The 25567-nt window shown below is 42.5% G+C and overlaps 1 protein-coding gene across 20 annotated transcripts in view; it reads right to left on the bottom strand.

Moving 5' to 3' along the window:
• Window positions 1–25567, bottom strand: part of GLT1D1 (glycosyltransferase 1 domain containing 1) — a 189781-nt gene that overhangs the window by 127554 nt on the left and 36660 nt on the right. For 19 of the 20 annotated variants that reach the window (XM_028480466.2, XM_028480462.2, XM_055080567.1 and 16 more), the window contains 4 exons: window positions 23198–23249; window positions 15883–15957; window positions 10522–10558; window positions 7887–7943 (listed from right to left, as the gene is read on the bottom strand). In XM_028480466.2, the coding sequence (XP_028336267.1) occupies window positions 7887–7943; window positions 10522–10558; window positions 15883–15957; window positions 23198–23249 (221 nt within the window). The remainder of the gene's footprint in view (window positions 1–7886; window positions 7944–10521; window positions 10559–15882; window positions 15958–23197; window positions 23250–25567) is intronic. The other variant, XM_024120635.3, reaches the window with a different exon arrangement.

Here is a 25567-nt window from a genome sequence, read left to right as displayed (position 1 = left end):
TGCCGCGGAGCGGCTGGGCCCGTGAGCCGTGGCCGCTGAGCCTGCGCGTCCGGAGCCTGTGCTCCGCAACGGGAGAGGCCACAACAGTGAGAGGCCCGCGTACCGCAAAAAAAAAAAAAAAAAAAAAAAAAAAAAAGAAATTATTACTATTAACCCAAGCTAGCCTAAAACTTCACCCTTTCCAAACATATGCAATTGGACATAAAATCAGGCAAGGAGAGGGTTTTCATTCATTCATTTCATTCATCCAATTCTTAATGCAAATAATTTCATTCCTTCTGTGCTTTAAGTCTTGAGTAGTAATATAACTAGAATGAATGTAGTAAGATATATTGACAGCACTCTGACACAACCACAAAAGCTAATAATAATAATAATAATAATACATAACCAGCACTGGAGAAAGTCTTTACTGAAATGTTAAGATTCAGATGTCCTCTTAGAAAAGCCTTAAACCATTATTACAGTCTCTGAATTAACTGTTGACAATTTCATTGAGATATGTTGAGGGTTTTTTTGTTATATATTTTCCCTATATTTTCAGTATTGAAACTAACCTTAGAAATACAGACCTTAGTGAATACTTCTTTGACCAAAAGTTTAAGCTAGAGGCTATGTCCAGAATTTGAATTTGAGATCAGAAGAATTTGAGGTCGGGCATTTGAATCTGGGGTCAGGAGACAAGCTCTTCTCTTTAGTAAATGATGCAGGGGACTTCCCTGGCAGTCCGGTGGTTAAGACTGCACGCTTCCACTGCAGGGGGCACAGGTTCAATCCCCGGTCAGGGAACTAGGATCCTGTGTGCTGAGTGGTGCGGCCATAAAAAAATAAAATAGAAATAATAAAAAATAAATAAATTTTAAAAAATGATACAAATGGAAGAACACCATTAAGGAAAGGAAGGTCAGGTGTGAAAAACAGTCAAAACCTACATAGTTAGGCAAGAACCATCCATGCATGCTAAACCTGGTAAGGGCAAGTTGGATGAGGACAGAAATTACAAGTGCCTTCTCAAAAATAACTTATTGATCACAAAGGAAATGTAACACCTGGACATGGGGAAACCGGGAAAGACACCCACTTAACTAAGGGAGGAAACCTTAACCCAGCACACATGGCTTTATTTACACACCCACCCCCCCACCCCTACCCCCCCCCCACACAGAGTTGATATATTTTTTAAAAAATCACCAGTAATGGAAGAAGGTGATGTTGTGTCTCCAGGTGTGATACAGTGAGAAGGATACAACATCCCTTATGTCATCATGATGTAAATACATGGAATATCCATTCAACTATATAAAAGGAGTGAAACAAAGGCAGAAGGAGAATCATGGAAGTACCAAAAAGAGGGGAAATCAAAGAAACTGTATCACCAAATTGAAAAAAAGTAAATACAAAAACAAAACAAACACAAAGACGGCATCCAGAGGTGGCATCCAAAGAAAGCCCTATTTTAAGAACCGATGTGACGTCTCGGTAAAAAGGCTGCACTTAATTCTTTATTTTTGCTTTGTGACAAGTGTAGATGTGGGAAACCTACTTTGTTGCTTGACTTCGATTTGACACGTGTTAGCTACTCAGAACAGCAGGTTCGGAAGACCCGCTGGCCTTCTGGTGAGGTAAAGCCGGAGAAAAGTGGCCCTCTACGTACCCCACCCCAGGATCCCTAGGAAAGCCAACTTCGAGAGACAATAATCCATAATGTACGACACTGATCTTCAGAATGTTCTGACTATGACTTACAGTAAGAGGTACACACTATACTGCAACCCTGTACACATGAAATATGTGTTTATACATATAGACACACAGACACGGTAACAGTTTCAAAGAATCATTTAGATTTATTGCATACAAGGTACTCTGATATTTTCTATTCTATTTCGTTTCAATTTTTTAAAGCGCTGCCGCCCAGTTCACTAAATGATTTTGAGGTCCCCCCGACCTACCAGACCTTACAGGGAGACGGAGTTAATCCCATATTCTCTTACCTCTTTCCCCCTCTTCTTCCTGGGCAGGAGATCAAATGTCATGGGAACTTAGAAACCTATACTAGAATAGGATCAAACAAAGAACCAAAGGCTTTGTCTTATTCTAGGATTTAAAAAAAAAATTTTTTTTAATTAAATGCAGAGACAGTATTTGGGTTTGAGAGCTTACAAGCACTTTTCACATACACCAATATCGTTTTCAGGAAATGAAGTTCAAAAATCCTGACCAAACAACCAAGGTCTCCGGCCCGACCTCATGGATGCATCAACTCTAAGTAATTCCATTTCAGCTTCTCCCAGGGCCTTGGCCAACTTTAGGGAAATGTACCGTGTTCATTCTCAGATTTTAAAAAAGAACTAAAACGTACTGGCCTCCAGAGGTTTGGAGGTGAGGCAGGTATCTACCTAATTTTTTTAGTGGATTTCATTTCCTCATTTTAACCCCAAGCTTATTTTTCTTCTCTTTACTTTTCCTCTCACATCTGGGATTCGCACAAGTCAAGGCTGGAACTCATCCCTTACAAATGCAACCATTTACGTGTCTTTCCGATATTACCATTTCCTGTAGAATGGTATTTTTATCTACAAAACAAAACGTGTTGATTTCATGGTCTGGCACCCTAGCGGTCCCAACAGACTAAGCACCATGCTCCCAAATCCTCTAAGTGACTCATCCATCCACTGGTTCTAGAATAGAAACCCGATCCACGTTTAAGCCACTTTCTTTGCCGTTTTCTATTCCAGCAGCTCTGTCTTTTCTGGTTTCTTTTTTTTTTTTTTCACGTGTGATTATAAGGAGAAGAGAATTCAAGAACTTCTGTTGATTAGACTTAGTGACTTTTAGCTGAAAAATCTCATTTGGGGGGCTGTGAACGCATACAGGGGTCAAATGACATGAATTTTCCATGTGGAAAAACAAGTGAGTTTTCCTAGGAATAGCCTGAGGAAGGAAAATATGACCATCTGAGTTTTGCATATGAGAGTTTCCATTTAGAAATACAAATTGAGTTTTAAAGAAGAGAGAGAGAAAATTAAATAAACAATGAAAATAGAAATAAAATGAAAATAAAAACCAAGAAGGTGTGTCCGGGTCAAGTTTAAGTTTTCACAGTTTTGGGATTTGATGGCCTGAGAGGCACCATTACTCTAGATGCATTAGTTACTGGCATTTAAAAGCAAAAATCCTGGATCACTGAATCATAACAACATTTAAGATGTACCTGAAAACACAAAGACCAGATAACTAACTTGATGTCTAAACACATACCTTCGGATCAGAAGAGCTAATGAGAACATCGTGTGAAAAATTATAACAATGCCACTTAGTGCCTTTAATCTATTTTATTCTTTATTTGTTCCTAGTTGACCTGTTTGATCATGGTATCTGGTTGGCATAAAACTGATTTCATGTTTTAAACTAAGGAGACTTAGTTAGTTTGTTAGCTTGGGCTTAGAGATATAACTGAACATTCTCAGGAAACTCGAGACATACCTTAAAGGAGAATAAACCCTGAAATTGACATCAGATATTTAAGAAGGTGACTGTAAACCCTGGAGACTAACCCGCTACCTGCCTATTTATATTCAGTGTTCAATGAGGCCCTTCCCAACCCACTCCCCTTGATTTCAAGGTTAACTATGCATAGGAATCCAGAGGGTGAGTATTTGATCACTGAGGGCCTGCATCAAATTCACTGTAACTTCTGTTTCCACTGTCTCAGCCCAGAGTGGAAGTGACAAAACACAATCATAGGTTTAGAATGCTCCAGAGGCCAGGGTGAGATAGAGGATGGGCGAGAAAGATGGTCTACCTCTGGAGTCTGAAAGCTGACAAAGATGAATGACTGTACAAATGAGAACAGACACCTGATCATAAAACCCTGAGACGCCGCTGAATTCTCCATCTTAACTCTTAAGCCATTCTCCAGCAGTCAGCTCCCGCAGTCCCCGCCGGAGCTTCCCTGAGCCCATATATTCTGAATGCATTTACAGCTTCTGCTCGCACACATTAAGAGTAAACTGAAGCCAACATTCCCAAGAGGGGACATTGTCTGCGGAGTATTTTAAATCTCCTGGCTGTTCCGTTAATCACTCAACAGTAAGACTGGTGAAACAAGCAACCACCAGGGTACACACCTTGCTGACAAATCACTCTCCTTTGGGAAACTATGAATCTTGGTTACACCACAACAGTGACCTCTGATATACAGAAGATGGAATAACCTTACAACAGGCCATTTAAAATGGGCCTCCTCGTTCTGAATAACAGCTTACACTTCCTGACATGATAAAGCAATTGGATGGTGTGGGTTCATTTGTAATGCTGACAAGAGTTCTGCCATTCTTGCTGAGACTGATGTAAAACACTTGGAAAATTATTTCTTATCAAATGTTTGGAAATTTCTTCTTTCCAAGGGAAGCGAACGCTGACACGGAGTACGTGTTGGAGGTTTTGTCTGAAGTTTTCGGGGTAAAAACAGGCCTGGGGTGTCCTCCTGTCTGCTGAGGGCAGGGCACTGATTTTGCATTTTCACTCTCTTCTCTGAGATTCACAGCAGGACCTGAAACTTCAACTCCCCCTAATCGTACCCCTGCATTGTCGTCTTTAGAGAGAAGTATTTCAGGTTAAAAGAGATGACTTCTTAGGCCTCAAATTGCATTTGCTGAGATAATTTTAGCTGTTCTAGTACCTTTACCAGAATTACAGGGCCGATCAGCCTTGTAAGGCAGTTATAATCCCAAATAGCATACACTTATGGGCTTCATTTGTGGACAACTAAACTTTTTACACTTAAAGATATTGTACAGTACAGTAAAATTTTGCTTAAACACCGTAATTATGCTTGGATCATACCATGCACAGAAGACACAATGGCACCACATGTAGAGAAAATGGTACCCTCATAGCTTCACTGATGGACATGCACCCTGATGTCACCTTTCCAAGGTGACACACTTACACATCATGTAAGATGTATGAAAGCTCTGGTTAAATGCATAATCTAACCCAGCAATTCTATTTTTAGGAATTTCTCCTAAGAAAACAATTGGGCAAACATATGAATATTAAAATCCTAGCACTTTCATCACTGCATATCAAAAAGTTTTTAAAAAATCTAAATTCCCAACCAAAAGGATTATTTGGATACATTTATAGAATTTTAAATACAATAAAGGAATTAAAAACATGATATAATTAGAACCAATAAATTTATATTTCAAGATATAATGCCAATATATTACAAAAATCAAGTGTATCTCTATATACTAGCAACAACTAAAATTCCAAACTGAAATTAAAAAGAAAACCTTTATAGCACATCAAAAATAATAAAATCCTTAAGAATATTTTTAAAAGACATGAAAGACCTGTACAAATCATTATGAAGATAAATAAGACCCAAGCAAATGGAAAGATACATCATGTTCAGAGATCTTAAGACAAATTATTGTTAAGATAGCAATTCTCTCTAAAATGATCTGTGGATTCAATGCAACAAGATGTCATAGAAATTGACAAGATGATTCTAAATTTTGTATATGTATATGCAAAAAACCTAGAAGAGCTAAAACAATTCTGAAACAAAGTCATAGGCTAACCCTATCTGATTTCTAGACGTACCATACATCTACAATAACAAGACAGCATGATACTGGCATAAAGGTAGATTTATACAGACACAAAGGAACGCACACAGTAAACTGATTCGCAGCAAAGGAACCAGAGCAATTCAATGGAAAACATTTTCAATGATACTGGAATTTACAGAAAAAAATGAATTTCGATCCCTACCTCCTAATATCACACACAAAATTTAATTTCAGATGGATTACAATCCTAATGGAAAAGCTTAAACTTCTGGAGGAAAAAAAAGGAAAATATCTTTTCGACCTTAGGGTAGGCAAAGGTTTCTTAGGCAGGACTCAAAAGGACTAACTATTAAAGAAAAAACTGATAAGCTAGACTTCAACAAAATTTAAAACCTCTGCTCTTCAAAAGACATAGTTAAGAACATGGAAAGGCAAACCAGAGAATGGAAGAAAACATTCACAATATATGTATCTGACAAACAGCTTCTACCCAGGGGGAAAAAAAAAGCACAAAACCCTCCTGCAGACCAAGAATTAAAAGACAACACACTAAAACATTTGGGCAAAAGGCCTGGCTAGACACCTCACCAAGGAAGATATCGATACATAAATGCCCAACACCATAATCAAATGCCATTCCATGATCCCTTGGGATAACTATAATTAAATAGACTGTCCACACCAATTGTTGGCAAGGATGTGCCATAACTAGGTCTCTCATCAATGTCTGTGGAAATGTAAAATGGTACAACACTTTCGAAAACTGTTTGGCTGTTCTTTTATAAAGTTAAGCATGTATCCACCCTACACTCAAGCTATTCACCAGAATCCTTGTACAAGAATGTGGATAGAGAGCAGTTTTATTTATAGTACGTAAAAATGCAAAACAATTCAAAAGTCCATCAATAGGAGAATAGAGAAACAACGTGTGACACATCCATACAATGGAACAGGACTCGGTAATAAAAAAGGAGGAGCTACGGATACACACAATATGCATGAATCTCAAAAACATTATGTTGAGCAAAAAAGATGCCAGACACAAAACGTACTTACTGTATGACTCCACTTAAATGAAGTTCAAGAACAGGTAAAACGAATCGATGATGATAGAAATTGGGGTCCCTTACAGAGGGATGGGTATTACATATGGAAAAGCACAAGAGGGAACTTTCTTGAGCAGTGGAAATGTGATCTGTCTGGATTAGGGTATTTATACATTTGTCAGGACTCATCTAATCTTACCCTAGAAGTCTGTATTTCATGCCACGTAAATTTTACTTTAGTTTAGAAATTTTTTAAAAAGCTAAGTTACTATTGTTAGCTATTGTTACTAACATAATGAATAAATAAAGAAGGTTAGCGCAGTAAGTACAGTTTGACTCTACTTTTGTCTTTTAAAAATCATTATATATATAATTATTTATACATACGTATTATTTAAACATAAAATAGAAAGTCACACCTAATTATATATAATTTATATATAATCTATATATAATATAAATAATATAGGTATCATGCATATTATGCATTTACAATAAATGTACAAATATCACATATTTATATATTTACATGATGATTTTAAAAGACAAAAATATATAACAGGTTAATACAGCTATAATTTAATATTATATATTAATGCATGAAAAGCATTAATATATATATGTAAAATTGTTGCGAAAGATATATCAAAACACTAATAGCAGTTCCTCTTTGGTGCTGAGATTTCAAGTGGTTTAAAAGTTTGTTTCTTAATCTGACCTCCATCTTACAATGGTCACATTTTTTTTTTTTTTTGGCCACGCCACGCGGCTTGCAAGATCTTAGTTCCCCGACCAGGGATCGAAGCCGGCCCCATCAGTGATAGCGCCAAGTCCTAACCGCTGGGTCGCCAGGGAAGTCCCACAAGAGTCACTTCTTATGTGTGTGGCTAATAAAGTAACACCGAATGAACACAGGAGGTTGGCATCCTTAATAAGGACAAACGTAACATGATGCTAGGTGTTTGGGAGGTTTGTCCGCAGAGCGGCGCCAGGGAGGCTAGCACTACTCTTCCTCCTGCATCTCAGCTGCATCCCCATCCTCACCAGGATGGGACCACTGATGACGCCTCGGCAAACGGGGAGGAACGAAGCTTGTTCTAATCATGCCTTGCTCCCTGCTTTGTTCTACCCAAAGAGTCCACTTCCTCGACCCTGACAGCCTCTTCTTCAAAACCATGTGAACCTAGCAAGGAACTGACACAAGTTGGCAAGATGCACTTGAGTCAAAATCCTACCAGAAGGTTTCACCTCTTACCTGAACGCTGAAGGAAGGTGTTCCAGTTAAAGGTGGTGCTCGGCACTGTTGCAATTCCTGGGTCAAAGGAAAGAGAACAAAAGAAAGTTCACGCTGTTGAGACATGACCAGGTATTTTGTGTTGACATTCAAATACCCGTCACACTCGGTTCTTATAAAGAACTAAAGCTCTGAGGGCTTTGCCGAATTCCCATGAATCTCTCCAAGCCTGTGAGGTTTAAAATGAGCCCACAGGGGACTTCCCTGGCGGTCCAGTGGTTAGGGCTCCGCGCTTTCACTGCCGAGGGCCCGGGTTCGATCCCGGGTCGGGGAAGTAAGATACCGTGTGCCACGCAGTGAGGCCAAAAACAAAAATAAAAAATAAAATAAAATTCGCCCACAGTTCCCAAGGAGAAAAGATCCATCACTTTCAACCCCACCATCCATTCCTGGGCCAAACTGTCTCTAGGTCACAGAAAGCTTGAGTTCCTTAAAAAATGCATATAGGTGACAGGTATCCAAAACATTCCCAACTAAACTCTAAAAGAAATTACATAGAAATTATGTCTGTATTTAAAATTCCTCATCTCAACCTTCTAAATCATACATAATTTCCTGCTATCTGTGTCACTCTTTCAGACAGCTTTCAGTTTAAAGTTCTCTGAAAAAATGAACGTTTTAAGATTTCAAAAATCCAGAGGCAACATTTAACAGATTATCTCGAGAGCAGAAAAGATGTGAAATTTTATGGAATGTAAATTAAGTCGTCGAACCGCCTCTCCAAGGCACTTGTAAGCTGGCCATTCACACTGACTAATACAAACTACAGTTAGTAAAGTTCGTAGTAAAGTCCACTCCACGCCTGCCCCAGCACAGACTGTGAGTGGATGTGTTCCACCCGGTCCTGGAAACCCTTAATCCCTGTTAAGCAGGTTGAGTCCTCTAGTTTATCCGGCTGGAAACCGAGGTTCATCGAGGTTAATCGGGATATAAAATGTTAGGTGTCAGAGGCTGCGTCCAAACCCACGCGCTGCGTCAAAGCCCATGTTTTTCCTGCAGCACCAACGTCTTCCGTGGCTATAAACCAGGGGCTGTGGCAGAGGAATGGAAGGTCCAACCCCAGGCCTGCACTGACACTTACACACCCCTTTTATGCATACTGAGTCAGTGCATCGTTTTTTCAATGGGGGCTCCAAGAAAGAGAGTGATTCTGCCGCTAAAAGTATCCCTGAAACCACTTAGAGCCTTGATAATGTGATGTTTATAAGGCGGACTTGTACGCGTGACCCTGGGCTCAGCACGGGTTCAAACCTAAGCTCAGAATCAGCTACATGTTCTTTGGAGCTACTGTTTCCCTGATCTCTATTTTGCGGGTCAGTGGTTTACTAGATGTGTTTAGGAGATACTGAGGGTCTCAGGAAAGGATGTCAGAGACCACCACGGGGGCAGGACTTGGGGAGGGCAGGGAGGGCTGGAGATGGAGGCAGAGGGCTCCGGGGCCCCAACTCAACTCAACTCAAACGGACAAGCTCTTCTTTTTCCTTTTGCAAACATGCCACTGATAGAGTATTTGCACTTCTGTTAAGTGATTTGCGATCTGCATTTTATTTATTTTTAAAAACTTTTTATTTTATATTGGAGTATAGCCGATTAACAATGCTGTGATAGGGACTTCCCTGGTGGTGCGGTGGTTAAGAAGCCGCTTGCCAATGCAGGGGACACGGGTTCGAGCCCTGCTCCGGGAAGATCCCACATGCCGCGGAGCAACTAAGCCCGTACGCCACGACTACTGAGCCTGCGCTCTAGAGCCCGCGAGCCGCAGCTACTAAAGGTTGTGAGCCACAACTACTGAGCCCACGCGCCTAGAGCCCACGCTCCACCACAAGAAAAGCCACCACAATGAGAAGCCCACGCACCACAACAAAAAGGAGCCCCCGTTCACTGCAACTACAGAAAGCCCGCGAGCAGCAACGAAGACCCAACACAGCCAAAAATAAATAAATAAATAAATTTATTTAAAAAAAACAAAAACAATGTAGTGAGTTTCAGGTGTACAGCAAACTGATTCAGTTTTACATTTACATGTTATCTATTCTTTTTCAAATTCTTTTCCCATTTAGGTTGTTATAGAATATTGAGCAGAGCTCCCTGTGCTCTACAGTGGGTCCTTGTTGTTTATCTATTTTAAATAGAGCAGTGTGTACATGTCAATCCCAAACTCTCTAACTATCCCTTGCTCCCACCCTTCCTCTCTGGTAACCATAAGTTTGTTCTCTAAGTCTGTGAGTCTGTTTCTGCTTGGTAAATAAGTTCATTTGTATCATTTCTTTTTAGATTCCACATATCATACGATATCTCTCTTTCTCTGTCTGACTTCACTCAGTATGACAATCTCTAGGTCCATCCATGTTGCTGCAAGGCTGAGTAATATTCCACTGTATATATGTGCCACATCTTCTTTATCCATTCTTCTACATTTTAAATTATTCTTTTATAATGTACTATTTTTATCTTAATGTTAAAAATAATAAAAGTGTACCCATTCTACTATTTTCAAGTAAATCCCAGATATCATGTTATTTCATTTCAGTAGGTATCTCTAAAAGATAAAAGACTCATTTTTTTTTCAAATATATATATTTTTTAAATTTCTTACCTTGACTCTGGACATAGATCTTATCCTTAGCATGTGGCTTTTGAAAAGAGGGGAGAAAGAAAAAAAAGTAAGTTTGCTAGTCCATTCCCATTGCTGTTTAGAAATAAAATGAAAGCCATAAAAATATCCTCTTGGAAAACAGCACAAAGAATCATCTACACAGCCCCTCACAGACTAGTTACTTTATCAGAGCAAAGAGTTACCTCTGCCTTTAATGGGGGTTAGCCCATTAAAAACACAGCTTATCTAAGGTAAGAAGTACAAAAATGTCCCTTAAATCAGGCATAATGCAAGATTACCAATTTATAGTTACTATGTTAGTAGAAAAGCAATGAAGCTCAGACAGAGAACATGCCAGGGATACAGCCCATCAGGTGCATATCAGGAGCTGAGGTTGAAGGCAGAGGTTTTGGGAAATGTGGACTGTGGATACAAATCCTTGAACAGAGACAGTACACTCCCCACCTTTGGAGAAGAAAGGAGGGGGCGGGGAGGAGGAGGGAGTGAGGAGAAGAAGATGAAGACGGAGATGGAGAAGAAGATGGGGGTGGAAGAGGAGATGGGGATGGAGGAGGAGATGGAGGAGGAGATGAAGATAAAGATGGAGGAGGAGATGGGGATGGAGGAGGAAATGAAGATAAAGATGGAGGAGGAGCTGGAGATGGAGGAGGAGATGAAGACGGAGATCGAGGAGATGAAGATAGAGATGGAGGAGGAGATGGAGATGGAGGAGGAGATGGGGATGGAGGAGGAGGGCATGGAGGAGGAGATGGGGATGGAGCAGGAGATGGAGATGGAGAAGGAGATGGGGATGGAGGAGGAGATGGGGATGGAGGAGGAGATGAAGATAAAGATGGAGGAGGAGATGGGAATGGAGGAGGAAATGAAGATAAAGATGGAGGAGGAGATGGAGATGGAGATGGAGGAGGAGATGGGGATGGAGGAGGAGGAGATGAAAATAGAGATGGGGGAGGAGATGGAGATGGAGGAGATGAAGATGGAGATGGAGGAGGAGATGGAGATGAAGACGGAGATGGAGGAGGAGATGCAGACAGAAATGGAGGAGATGAAGATAGAGATGGAGGAGGAGATGGAGATGGAGGAGGAGATGGAGATGGAGGAGGAGATGGGGATGGAGGAGAGGAGGGCATGGAGGAGGAGATGGGGATGGAGCAGGAGATGGAGATGGAGGAGGAGGAGGAGATGGAGGAGGAGATGGCGATGGAGGTGGAGGGTTACCCAGTATGTTGGGAAACAAGAGAACAGGCACCAGAGGGCAGATTCTTCCAGGACGTGAATGGACTGGTCTCAAGGACCTGTAAGGACCTCCCCAAAAGCCTCTTTGACATCAAGGGACACCGTGACACTTGCATCACTGATCTAGATATGTGTCCCCAGATATATACTTACTATCCCTGGTGATGTTTTCTGGCGGAACTTCACAAAACTACTAGAGAGAAAAAGAATCCATTTCTCAAGCTTGTTTTGAAACAGTGACATAAATATTTTTAAAATTAGGTTTAGACCCAAAGGTGGATGTTACAGGGGCAGAGTGAGAAATCCGCTCTAAAGGGCAGCAGGGTCAAGTAGGTGCAGAGGGCTGTTTCTCGTAAGTGATCAAAGATATGGTCATTTTGGTGATAAAGTCTAAAAAGGTGCATCTTTCTACCATGTGGCCTAAATACCAGCTCCAGGCATGAAACGACTAAACTAGGCAAAGAGTGGCCATCACAGAAGTCGCATCTCCGTGCTCTCTCTACCTACATGTGTGTGAAGGGCTCCGGGCAGTCCTCAAGGTGACCAGGATCCTGCGTGTTGCATACGGTCTGCTGACCCACTTTGACCTTCAGCCTCAAATCAGCTTTATGTTTTGGGAAACAAACTAAAGGTGAGGCAGTCCCGACAAGGGAGAGACACTCAGTGGGGAGAAGGGGGCGTTACCCTGCCCTCTGCCTGGTGGATGGGAAGGTTCTGGGAGAGGCAGCATCCGGCCATCCTAGGACGGCTGAACGGAAGATGGTACAGAGGGACTTCCCTGGCGGCCCAGTGGTTAAGACTTCAGGCTTCCAATGCAGGGGGTGCGGGTTCGATCCCTGGTCGGGAAACTAAGATCCCACACGCCGTGCACGGCACGGCCAAAAAAAAAAAAAATAAGGAAGTTGGTACAGAGACACAAGTCTTGGTTTGGTTATGCTTTTGACCTTAGCATTACATTTTATATTTATCCATCAGAGGTACCTGAGACCTCTAAAAGTCTTGAGTATCCTCCTCAACACGCCACATAGCAGGATGCAGGCCGTTTTAAAATGCCCTTAAAATAGCAAGCCTGCAAAAAAAGAGCTTCAAAAATCTCTTCTCTACTAGTTAAAAAAGATATTAACCTTAATGGAAAAAAAAAATGGTTAATAGCAGCCATTTGAAATCAGAGTTTAGCTCAGAGCCCTAAAATATTCCTTCTTGTTAAATTATAATTTCACTAGAAAACTGAAGAAAATTGTATTGGAATGGAGTGCAGGCTAAGAGTGCCTCTTCTTTAACCAGGCCTAAGTCTACAACATTGGCTCAAAAAATGTCCATAAGAAGGATATCGAAGCACTGTCAAAAATCTACCCGGATAGCATTTTAACTTTAAAGGTAAGACAAGTGTTTGACAAAAACAGATTCACTATAATTCCATATAAATTCAATTCATGACTGTCAGGCAAAATGGAGCTTACAGCCGTACTACTATTTTCATTAGAACTGTGCCGTGCAAATAGAAATATGTAAACCCCAAATGCGCCTCTCAAGAAAGTTCCTTGGGGCACAAACAAAAGTTAATTAATTAAAAGGGTATCTCAACTTTATAAACAGAATAAGTTGACTCTATATGGAAATGTCTGGGTTTATCTGCTGACTTTACCTATCTCTGAGGATTATTTCCCCCAAATCTATTGAACTCCCCCACAAAACAAGTAAGTATCAAGTCCAATATAGACTTTTAAAACATGTCATAAATGGTATTTGAAGATCTTATCCGAGCAAATCAAGAAAATAGAGGGACAGTATAAAGGAAATCTGCATCTGAGTTATTTTTAATCATTGTAAGAAAAGAGATCTGGCAAAAGCCAATTGGCTTATATTGATTTGGAAAATCATTTTCTATATTAAAATGCTCTAAATACAAATTAGCTTTCTTTGCTCAATATTTATTGTTGTTTCACTTGCCTTGAAATAACATGAGTCGAAGTCCTTATATATATCATTTCCCTTGGAAGATCAGCTCATTGATGCATAAAATGAAGAAGACTCGTGTGTGTGTGTGTGTGTGTGTGTGTGTGTGTGTGTGTGTGTGTGTGTGTAGGAAGGGTGGAGAGGGAAGATTCTCCATTTTTTTCTCCATTTTTAAAGTCTATGAGAAACCATTACTTAATTTGACCCACTACTAAATATAAAAAGTCAGTGCCCGGGCTTCCCTGGTGGCGCAGCGGTTGAGAGTCCGCCTGCCGATGCGGGGGACACGGGGTTCGTGCCCCGGTCCGGGAAGATCCCACATGCCGCCGAGCGGCTGGGTCCGTGAGCCATGGCCGCTGAGCCTGCACGTCCGGAGCCTGTGCTCCGCAACGGGAGAGGCCGCAACAGTGAGAGGCCCGCGTACCGCAAAAAAAAAAAAAAAAAAAAAAAAAAGTCAGTGCCCTATAAACACCTATAAATACATGTGACTTTGTAACAGACCCAAATGCTTATTTATGCCTTTTTATAATGGAATACCAGACAGACAGCAACAACAAAAAGATTTCCCATTCTTTTATTAATATAACCTTCTGAAATTAAACTTTCTACCAAATGGAAACCACAATAAATATTACTTTTAAAATCTATGCACAATTTCATCCTCTACAGGTGGCAAAAATATTAATTTACAACTTCTGATGATGGCTTTGTTAAAAGTCATTTTAAAATAGTTACAAATTACTTAGAAGAAATCATGGCCTGTAAGTGTATAGCTTTCAAAATACATCACAAAACACAGAAATTGGGCATTTTTCAGGGGACACGGGTCTCTTCTTTTCTCCCTCTTCTCTTTTCCTTTAGAAATTGTTTTTAAGTAAGGGAAGAAAATAATGTTCAGGGAATTCCCCAGCGGTCCAGTGGTTAAGACTCAGTGCTTTCACTGCCAGGGCCCAGGTTCAATCCCTGGCCGCGGAAACCAAGATCCCACAAGCCATGTGGCGTGGCAAATTAATAATACTAATGTTCAAAATAAAAAGGAGGGCGGACAACCTTGTCACTAAATTCCTGCAACTGAACCAGACAAGGAAAGATTTTTCAAGAAAAGGAAAACAATCCACAAATGAGATGGAGAGGAAGTCTGAGAACTGAATTGGGATACAGTTTTACAGGATCTGACGTGAAACAGGCTATAAATAAAGATGAAACTAAAACAACCCTGGGCAAAATCAAAGGATGAATGTGTAACACGTAATCTAGCCCAGCAACTTAAGAAATAGGAATGCCAGCAAGAAAATTCCCAGGAAGATTAAAAAATAAAATACAGTGAAATCTATGGAGTAAATAACATGGAATCATTGCTGATTTTATTCAAAAGCTTCCCCTACTGTCCTCTGCCTTTGCAATCTGATGAATTAGTGCAATGCTTCTGATCATTCCAAAAGTTTGTGCCCCAGGTCATGGGAAAGGTTAACTCAGAGTCTATGCTCTGAAATTGATGAGACTTTTCAATTCCCAGGGATCTCACATGGGGAAACAAACTGCAAAGAGCACGTGCAGTTCCATCAAGAGATCTCTGAAAGGGCTTCCCTGGTGGCGCAGCGGTTGCGCGTCCGCCTGCCGATGCAGGGGAACCGGGTTCGCGCCCCGGTCCGGGAAGATCCCACGTGCCGCGGAGCGGCTGGGCCCGTGAGCCGTGGCCGCTGAGCCTGCGCGTCCGGAGCCTGTGCTCCGCAACGGGAGAGGCCACAGCAGAGGGAGGCCCGCGTACCGCAAAAAAAAAAAAGAGAGAGATCTCTGAGGGAAGCCAATCTTAATAGAAGTTATTAAAAATGATTAGCTTCCTAGGATATGACCAATCCCTGGAGTTTCCCTTACAGGATATTTGTGGGGAGGGCCAGCATACAAACTAGGGTTTCCAAAGATGAAACAGAGGGGTGAATGTTTTTAAGTTCACATTACAATAGAAACTATAATAAAAGATGTGGTCTGTGTAGCTCCTGCGCTGTCAACGTGATTTTTGGAGATGATCAAATACAAAGCGATAGGCCATGCAGGAAGAAGAAGAAGTAACAGTAATTCAAAGGACAACATAATTCAGCAATTAGGCGAGAGGCAGCTCATTCAGATTAGAAAAGAACTAACACCTACATCAGCCTTTTGAGCTCCCCTGTGCCATGAACGGGCATGTGACAGCCAATGAGATCTGTCTTGCTTTCTGTATTTCTATTTCCAAAAGAATTGTGATGAGTATATGTACACAGTGAAAGTAAAATTACTCTTTAGGTATTGCCTAACTGCTTCCAGAAAGTTACTTTTCTTTAAGGAGTGCCAAGGCAGGGTAGATAAATTAGGCCCCAGAAGGCAGGGACTCAAAGTTTCCAAAAAAAAAAAAAAAAATCACTAAAAAGTCACAATACCAGGAAGCTTAGCTCAGCACTAACCTCAACAAACTGTATCCATGTGCCATGTTGGTTATTACTGTGCTTTTTCTGAATTCGATAACTGTGTCAAACAGTGTTTACTCACGCGCGAGATTTTTTAAAATAGTTCATAAATAAATATTTGAATTTAGAGAAAGTCCTTTTAGCGGAGTACTTATTAGAAAAAGCATGTGAACAGGGCAGTTAAACTTTACCCAGACCTGTGGGGTTTTGAACCCAGTGGAGACAAATTAAACCACAATCATTGCTTCTGCAGAGAGAAAAGCCTTCGATTAAGACATGTGTATATCTAATTTGCTTTTAATTATATTGGTGAAATAGTTACATTTTCTGGCAAAAGTCTGGTGAATTTAGAGAAAGTATTCTAAACATGGACTAGAATTAGAAGTGCCCAAATTTGTATTCCGAATGTCTATTACACACTGTAGCAAGAAATCAAAATTCTATTTAGACTAGTTTTAAATTTGCACAATGCATATATCACAGTTAGACACGTGCAGTGAATCAAATTCCTAAAAACACCAAATCAAGGTTACAATATCACAAACCAACAGAGCAGCAGTATCCCAAAACACGACCAATGCTGAACCTGGATGATCAGTACTAACTACATAGCAGGCAGACGCCAGTAAAAAGCCCCCCGGGACAGCAGGCACGCCATCAAAGTAAGGCTGCTATAAACAACACTAAAAAAACAACAACGGGCCCAAACAAAGGCGCTTCAAATTAAAAGAGATAAAATAAAACTCTTTTTATTGAAATCCAATCAAACTAATTTGTGTAAAGTCAGCCAGAGGCAGAAGGACCATCATTAACACAGCCTCCAAAATAATGTTTCTTTTTTTCCCCTCATTTTGCCTTTTTTTAAAAAAAATTGAAGTATAGTTGATTTGCGGCGTTGTACTACTTTCAGGTGTACAGCAAAGTGATTCAGTTATACATACATACATATCTATTTTTTTTCCAGATTCTTTTCCCTTTTAGGTTATTACAAAACATTGAGATAGTTCCCTGTGCTATACAGTAGGTCCCAAAATAATGTTTCCAGAGGAGCACCCTAGCTTTCTCAGAGGGCTGAAATTAACCCACAGCTCGCAAAATAAACCCCCCTTCGCTCCTTCCTGTTAATATGTCTCCCACGACCAGATCGGAGCATATGTGGTTTTTTGTTTTGTTTTGTTTTGTTTTGTTTTTCGGAGCATATGTTTTGGAAATCTTGAAACAGGGTGCTCCCCACGTGCATATCTGTGGTATGTTGCACTGTCCAACACGGCAGCCCTGGGCACGTGAGGCTATTGAGTCCTTGAAGCGGAGCTGGTCTGGATGGAAATGTGCCTCCTCAAAGCACACTCAATTTCAAAGACTGAGTGCCAGAAAAATGTGAAATAGCACCTTAGTCATTTTTATATTGCTCATGTGTTGAAATAATAAGATTTTGGATACAGTAGGTGTGCAGTTAGGAACTTGGCCTTGGCCAAGAGATGGTCTGGCTTTTGCCCTGGGCTTCTAGGAAATAATCTACGTGATTCCTAAGGGGCATGTATTTCTCTAGGGTGAGGCCAGCCACAGCTAACAGTCTTAGGTAGGGGCTGGCCATGCCGGAAAGACCACCCATGTGATGGAAATTGGGCACTTTGGCCAAGTGGGTATCAATCTGCCTGAAGACTGGATTCAACCACGTGTGCAAACAATCAATCAATCAAGTCTATGCAACGAAGCCCCAGGGTAAACTTTGGACACCAAACTCAGTGAGCTTCCCGGGTTGGCAAAACTCCGTGCATAGGTCTCAGATCAAGAACTGGAGGTTGAGATGGTCACAGATCAACAGCCGGAGGGTAAAATGTCTTGACTGCACCAGGGAGAGGGCGATGGAGGGTCAGCCCCTTGCGTCTCCTCCTTTGGCTGATTTTGGTCTGTATCCTTTCCCAGTAATAAACCATAACAGTGAGTGTACCTCTTAGTGAGTTCTGAGTCCTTCAAGCCACTTCTCAAACTTGAGGGTGGTTGTGAGGACGGCCTGAACTTGCCGTTGGTGTCAAAAGTGAGGGCAGTCTTGGGGAGAGTACCCTTACCCTTATCTTTTGCAGGCTGGCTGACTCCGGGAGGTAGATTAAGTAAAACAGATTATTAAAACGGATTTTCCTTGTTTCCACTTACTTTTAAAAAATGTGACTCTCAGGGGCTTCCCTGGTGGCGCAGTGGTTGCGCGCCCGCCTGCCGATGCAGGGGAACCGGGTTCGCGCCCCGGTCTGGGAGGATCCCACGTGCCGCGGAGCGGCTGGGCCCGTGAGCCATGGCCTCTGAGCCTGCGCATCCGGAGCCTGTGCTCCGCAGCGGGAGAGGCCACGACAGTGAGAGGCCCACGTACCACAAAAAAAAAAAAAAAAGTGACTCTCAGAAAACTGTAAATCACCTCCATGGCTCATCTTTGTAGGTTGCATTGTATTTCGATTAACAGTACTGGTATCAAGAGTGAGCCTGTGTTTTCATAAAAATGAAGTTTGAGAAAATAACAAGTTTTAGGCCGGATTTTATGCTCAAAACTATATTTATCTATACAGACTCGACATGAAATCACAAAAGCAGTAAGAAGCAAAGACCATAAATCTTTCTAATCTGGGATAATTGAAATTTGATCCTGGTTTGATGGTAATTACGTAGGGTTAACTAAGTATGGACCTGAGCCAAGCCTGCTCACCAAAATAAAGAAGAAAGAATTAAAAACAAAAGCTGGCAGTTCAATAATGCAGCATGAAGCTTAACTACTCAAAAACTGCATCACTGCTCCGAACACGTAACTACAAGTAGTCTCTCCACAAAAATCCATCCCAAAGCATTACACAGATATGGCTGAACAATGAACCTTTATCTTATTTCTACACAGTTTTCATTTGCAAAAACTAATCAAATAAAGGTATTGAGCTGAACTTTATTGAAAAATCATCCACCAAAAAAAAAGTACTAAAGCTGTATTAAAAAACAGGTTCACATTCGAATTTAATAACTAACCTCCACCACTTGAAACAATAAAAACAAATTCATCCTTTCTTTTATGAGCTTTTTTGATGCTGCCTGTGACATCATCATCCAAGACAAAACTGTTTTTGCTGACTTCTCCATTTCTTTCTTCAAATGCCTTGTTATTATATTTGGAAAAGCATCTGCCTGAAAACAAAGACTGCTAACCTAGGATTAGGGTAGATTTGGTGTGGCTGACCTCCTGGGTGACAGGTAAATGGTCAACTTAATCTTGACATGAAAGATGATCCTTCCAGGAGTTCCCCGGCAGTCGGCGGTTAGGACTCTGCGCTCTCACTGCTGAGGGCCCGGGTTCAATCCCTGGTCGGGGGAACTGAAATCCCACCTGCCGCGCGGCGGAGCCAAGGAAAAAAAAAAAAAAAAAAAAAAGATCTTTCGACAGGACCCTGCTGGATATTCTCACCACTGCTAGCAAGCCTGCCCAAAACGTAACTGGTCTATGCATTTAACGCAGTTTCCTCATCATTACATCGAAAAGTTAATCCCAGGCTTCTCTGGTGGCGCAGCGGTTAAGAATCTGCCTGCCAATGCAGGGGACACAGGTTCGAGCCCTGTTCCGGGAAGATCCCACATGCCGCGGAGCAACTAAGCCCGTGAGCCACAACTACTGAGCCTGCGCTCAAGAGCCCGCGAGCCACAACCGCTGAGCCCACGTGCCGCAACTACTGAAGCCCGCGCGCCTGGAGCCTGTGCTCCGCAACAAGAGAAGCCACGGCAATGAGAAGCTCGCGCACCGCAAGGAAGAGTAGCCTCTGCTCGCTGTAACTAGAGAAAGCCCCCCAGGAGCCCGTGCCCCGCAACAAGACAAGCCACCGCAGTGAGAAGCCCGCGCACCACAAGGAAAAGTAGCCCCTGCTCGCCGCAACTAGAGAAAGCCTGCGCACAGCAACGAAGACCCAACGCAGCCAAAAATAAATAAATAAATAAATAAATAAATAAATAAATAGGTGTTACAATCTCGAGGGACAAGCAGTAAGTGTGGCGGATTATTAAAATGGACCTAGTAAACCGCTCCCTCCCTGCATCCCTGCTTTTTAAGGCCACCTTGAAGATCGTCCCATAATGAGGTAGAGGCTATAGCTCCATGCTTGACTTGCTTGGGCCCACAGACAGTAGCAAACATCACACAGGCAGAAGCTTGCAGCCTGCTCATGCACTGGTGCCTGCTCTCTCCTGCCGCTGAGCTTAATAAAGGGCGACAGACCACAGGGAGAGAGACACCAACTGTCCCAGCCATCCCAGCCGAGGCCCCAGCACGTAAGCAAAGCCACGCTGGGCTACCCAGCCCCGCTGAGCTGACCCCGGCCAGAAATGCCCAGACAACACAAAGAATAAATGATAAATGGCTGTCTTAAGGCACTATGTTTGATGTGATTTGTTATGTAGCAAAAATAACTGATACAGCAGTGAACACATCTGTACCAGTTTGGGAGGGCCACAGGTTTTACAGACAAAGGTGACATTTAAAACTGAGAGGTTAGGGAAAGGGGGGGAAATCATGGAGGATAAACTTGCTTCAGCAGGGAAAAGCTTTCTTTTACGTCTGGCTTAACAGAAGGCAGGTGGAGTCTTATATCTGCTGCTCTATTCAATCTGTTTCCGTATGTTGCTTTGGCTGAAGTGTATAACGAAAATCCTGCTTCTTGCTGATAGGTAGTTGGAAAAGGGGAGGAATATTTTAATACGGGCCTTTAAGGAGCCTTTTCAGATCATTATGGGTATTATTCTTGGCCGTGACACCAAAACTCAATAAATGGTAGCTTCTTAAAGGTTAGTTGCAATATGGAACCTGAAATTATATCATACCCTGATATATTCTAATCCATAGGTCTATCTTGCACTTTGATGGATCTGTTATCTATGCATGATTCTGTGATGCCACGTATTAGTCATCTGAAAAATATCGGTTCACTGAGTGATGCAGCTCTCGCAAATGTTGAACCATTTCATTACATAGCATCCCCCCCCCACAAAAAATTCACATTTGTTAACACAACCACTGATCTCATCAGGGAAGGATGTAAGGGGAAGCTGTCCACCTCCTGGTGGCTTAACCAGATTCTAATTTTTGCTTTAAAATGTAAATGATATCACTGGCAATAGATACTGCCCTTTGTTTTTCTTGAAGTGACTCACTCAACTGAGTCATTTTTAAGAAAATGACTGCCAAATACCCAAGTCTGAGTAACCACAGTTGGGTTATCAGTCCTTCAGATAAAAAAAGCTGTTAAGACATGGCTGGTTCAGTCTGCAACCCCAACGCTGCACCAGGGCCTTTGCTCAAGGTAACCCCCATCCCTCATTCAGAGGCAGCAGAAAAAGCTGATACATACTTCCTGTTTCATCACCCAGAACATTAAAAAGACACATGTATTCAGAGGTTAATATTTGATAAAAATTTATCATTTTTAGGCTTCATCGAGGACATTCTTAAGTGAAAAACTGGCTCTTTTTTTTTCTAACTAGAAGTGGGTGATGGTGCATAATCCATCGGTGCAGATGGCTACCCCCGCTTTCATGACGGTGACGGCGTCAGCCGTTTTCCTCGCCACTGCTCTTCACATGGTGAAAAAGCCTTTTGCCTTTCATCATGCCTTTAATAATGTCTGAGCATTATGACAAAATAGGTTTGACTTTGTGCAGATCCTGAAAGAGTCCCAGGGACCCCCCCCTTTGAGAACCACTGGTCCATCACTGCCGTAAGGCAGATGGACAGTCAAACTGATGCAAACACGAAACTCGGAGCCAGGAAGCTTACCCGTTTTTCATTCACTGCATTGCACTGAAAAATGCACCCTCGATTCTCTGCCTGGGGAGCTGGAGGTGAGAAACAAGAATATGCACACACTCTGGCTGCAGGGAATCTTCACGATCACGTGCACACAGTACTCTGGGCTTTGGCAAAGGTCGACCAGTCCCACAAAAGACTGCATTTGCCCTTGTCCCATCGCAGCCGTTTCCAAGCGTTAGATTTTACAAAGTGAAAGCCCATAGATAAAGAATGTGCATAGCCTGTAAAATGTCACCAACAGGAATAATGCCTCCAGACGACAAGGGCCCAAGCGCTGTGCACAACGGTTTGCTGGTAAAGCACAAGGACCAGCAACACTGGTGGCCCAGAACGACTGCAGGGGTCACCATCCAAGAAAACAGCATCGTGCCTGAGATCCACCGGAGGAAAGCAACCTTTCAGCTGGCTTTGTCTTTAGTTTTGCAGACACCAGCCCCGCCAGTCCTCTACAGAACTCCCCACGGAGGATTCAGATTCCCGACAGCTCATTTCACCAGCCCCCCAAGTCATAATGAATTTTAAAAGTCAGTAAATGCATTAACTTGTAGAGCTACAAAGCCCTCTACTCATTAAAGCCCTTCAGATAAAGAGTCCAGCCTAGGAACCTCCAGCTGCCCCCTAAGGGATTGCTACTCCCAACGTGTGCAGGGATGCTGCAACATTTACAGTGCAGTCCGTAAATCATCCCATCTGAGCACATAAAATGAAAACAGACAAAGCATGAACAGATCTGGCGGGGACTCCCCTGGTGGCGCAGTGGTTAAGACCCTGCGCTCCCAGTGCAGGTGGCCTGGGTTCAATCCCTGGTCAGGGAACTAGATCCCACATGCATGCCGCAACTAAGGAGCCTGGCTGCCGCAGCTAAGACCCAGTGCAACCAAATACATAAATAATTATTTTTAAAAAGAGAGAGAGATTTGCAAAAACAAACAAAAAAACAAAAAAGAAAAGAGCTGGCTATTGGGCTATTTTTGCAATTCAAGAAGAACAACAAAAAAAAATCAGTGACGGTCTAAGAGTATCTATACCCAAATAAAAAAGCATCAACATATGGGAAACATAACACACTGCTGTGGCCACCATGGGTGGTGCCGATGGGAACCACGTCAGCTCTAATAAAACTGCCTTTCTGTTCTCCGATCCTGCAACTTTGCCAGCATAACCCAAGTCAAAACGCGAAATGAACACGTACCCACTGCCTTTGTGCCGTTTCCTTCATTGACTCCGTGAAAGCGACAGCGAATCTAGGAAAGTGAGCAAAAATAATGAAAATGATTAGGGCAGAATCTAATTAACCTAACTGTGAAACAGCTCTTTGGAACAAATTGTGAGAGACACGTAAGTAGCTGAATTTACAGTGTGATCAATCTTTATTAGTCGCGGTCATTGGCTGTTAGATTTCATCTCCACTCACATCCGAAGAAAAAAGTTCTGTCTGCAGAAAATGAACAAATGAAGCTCAAAACTTCCTATGTTCCTTGTTCCTTCATGGAAGGTGAGAGAAGCAGAGATAAAGACAGAAAACAAGAGGGACTTCCTTGGTGGCGCAGTGGTTAAGAATCCGCCTGCTAATGCAGGGGACACGGGTGCCCGCCCTGGTCCAGGACGTTCCCACATGCCGCGGAGCAACGAAGCCCGTGCGCCACAACTACTGAGCCTGCGCTCTAGAGCCCGTGAGCCACGACTACTGAAGCCCGTGTGCCTAGAGCCCACGCTCTGCAAGGAGAGAAGCCTCCACAATGAGAAACCCACGCACTGCAACGAAGACCCAACGCAGCCAAAAATAAAATAAATAAATTTATTAAAAAAAAAAAAAAGACAGAAAACAAGATGCACTAGAGAGGCAAGGAACTTAATAACATTCAGGGGCAGGTGATCCGGTCCACTGGCTTTGCCAAAGGAAAACTAGGCCAAAGTGTTCAAGATTGACTGCATGTTCATGGGTTAGGAAAGTTAATGTCCCCTTCATCGAGAAATGGCGGTTTCCAGAAGCAGCACTGGGTACACGTGGAATGAACCAGGAACTTCTTATGGGGCCAGAAGGTAAGAAAGCGCTCAAAACATGGCAAGGGCTTGTCGAAAGGATGCAGGAGTCAACTCAAAATATCTCCAATGGCCATGGCTGGGGTGATCTGGGCAGCAAAATGAGTAACAGGAGTGACGGGTAACCAACCCATAGAGTCAAATAAAGTAAACAGCCATGGGTCCATGTTGATGTAACTAAATAACTGAATAAGTAAATGGGGTCAAACAGACAACTCTTCCCTACAGTAGAATTCCAGTAACAAACGTACGAGTGGTAGAAATAGAAAGTCATCAGTGCACAAACAGCACAGTAAAAATTGCTGCCACCAAGAACCATTAATAGGGAATTCCCTGGCGGTTGAGTGATTAGCACTCAGCGCTTTCACGGCCGGGACCCGGCTTCTATCCCCGGTCGGGGAACTCAGGTCCCGCAAGCGGCACCTGGCGTGGCCAAAAAAAGAGAAAAAAAAAGCCCGTTAATAGATGATTCCTCCCCACTGGCATGACCTGGAAAGGGGAGCTCACGCCCCCCCGCCTGTGTCTTCTCCAAGCCTTCCTTCTTCCTCCTCCCCACTCTCCCAAAACCAGCCACCAGTCGCAGACACAGCCAATCGCATGCCTCTTACTTAAGGGAGAAATATGGAATCCTTCCCTTTGGGTGGAATAAACGTGAGCAAGCAGGACCAGACCACATCAGACCTTGCATCTGAGCCCAGTAGGGATCGGAATGCTGGCATCACTTACGAGATGCTCTCCACGTCCCCCGAACACGGGCAAGAAACACAAATAAACTGTACTCTGAGGGCATCAACTTTACTCCAAGAAATGAGGATAAAAAGGAGAGAAAAGCAACTAAATAGCAACTGCAAGGAATGCAGAAACCTTCCTTTGTGGAAATCTGCAAAAATGAGAAACTTAAGAATCAAACAAAGAACAAACTATGCATGTAAATTGCCTGTCACAGTTCCTGGTCCCTAATTCATTTAACATCTGATAAACATCTGCTATTATTATTTTCTACTCGTACCAACACCACTACTGGGACTTCTTGTGCAAAACATTAGGGCACCCCACGTGGCCAGTGAACAAATTATTTGACAGCCTAAAACTTTCAGAAAAAAGAAAAAAAGACACCAAAAGCAAGAAGAGCCATCGAACAAAGAACAAGGACAATAACACAAAGACCAAGCAATCTACCCCATAGCAGCATTTATGAATAAACGCACAAGTGCAGTTCTCAAGGTGGGTGTTGTGGAACGTTAAAGCCGCTCATTTGGCAAGCGTGATGCTCTACTCTTCGGTGAGAATGTCAGCTCCACATGAGCTGGAACGCTGCTCTGTTCATGGCCACCTCCCCAGCCCCTGGAGTGTCTGGCACCCAGGAGACGGGCAAAAATACCTGCTGCCTGTATACGTGTATAAGTAAGAGAAGGAACAGCTCTGCCTTAAATTCCAACAGGAAGCAGGTGAGGGGGAGGGATGGGTGGAGAGGGGGAGGAAAGAGCAGGAAAATGTCCCAGGTGTGCGGAGCGGACTC

This window comes from Physeter macrocephalus, chromosome 19 (assembly GCF_002837175.3).
Source record: "Physeter macrocephalus isolate SW-GA chromosome 19, ASM283717v5, whole genome shotgun sequence".
Classification (NCBI taxonomy): domain Eukaryota; kingdom Metazoa; phylum Chordata; class Mammalia; order Artiodactyla; family Physeteridae; genus Physeter; species Physeter macrocephalus.
This window is presented reverse-complemented; position numbering and strand designations above follow the sequence as displayed.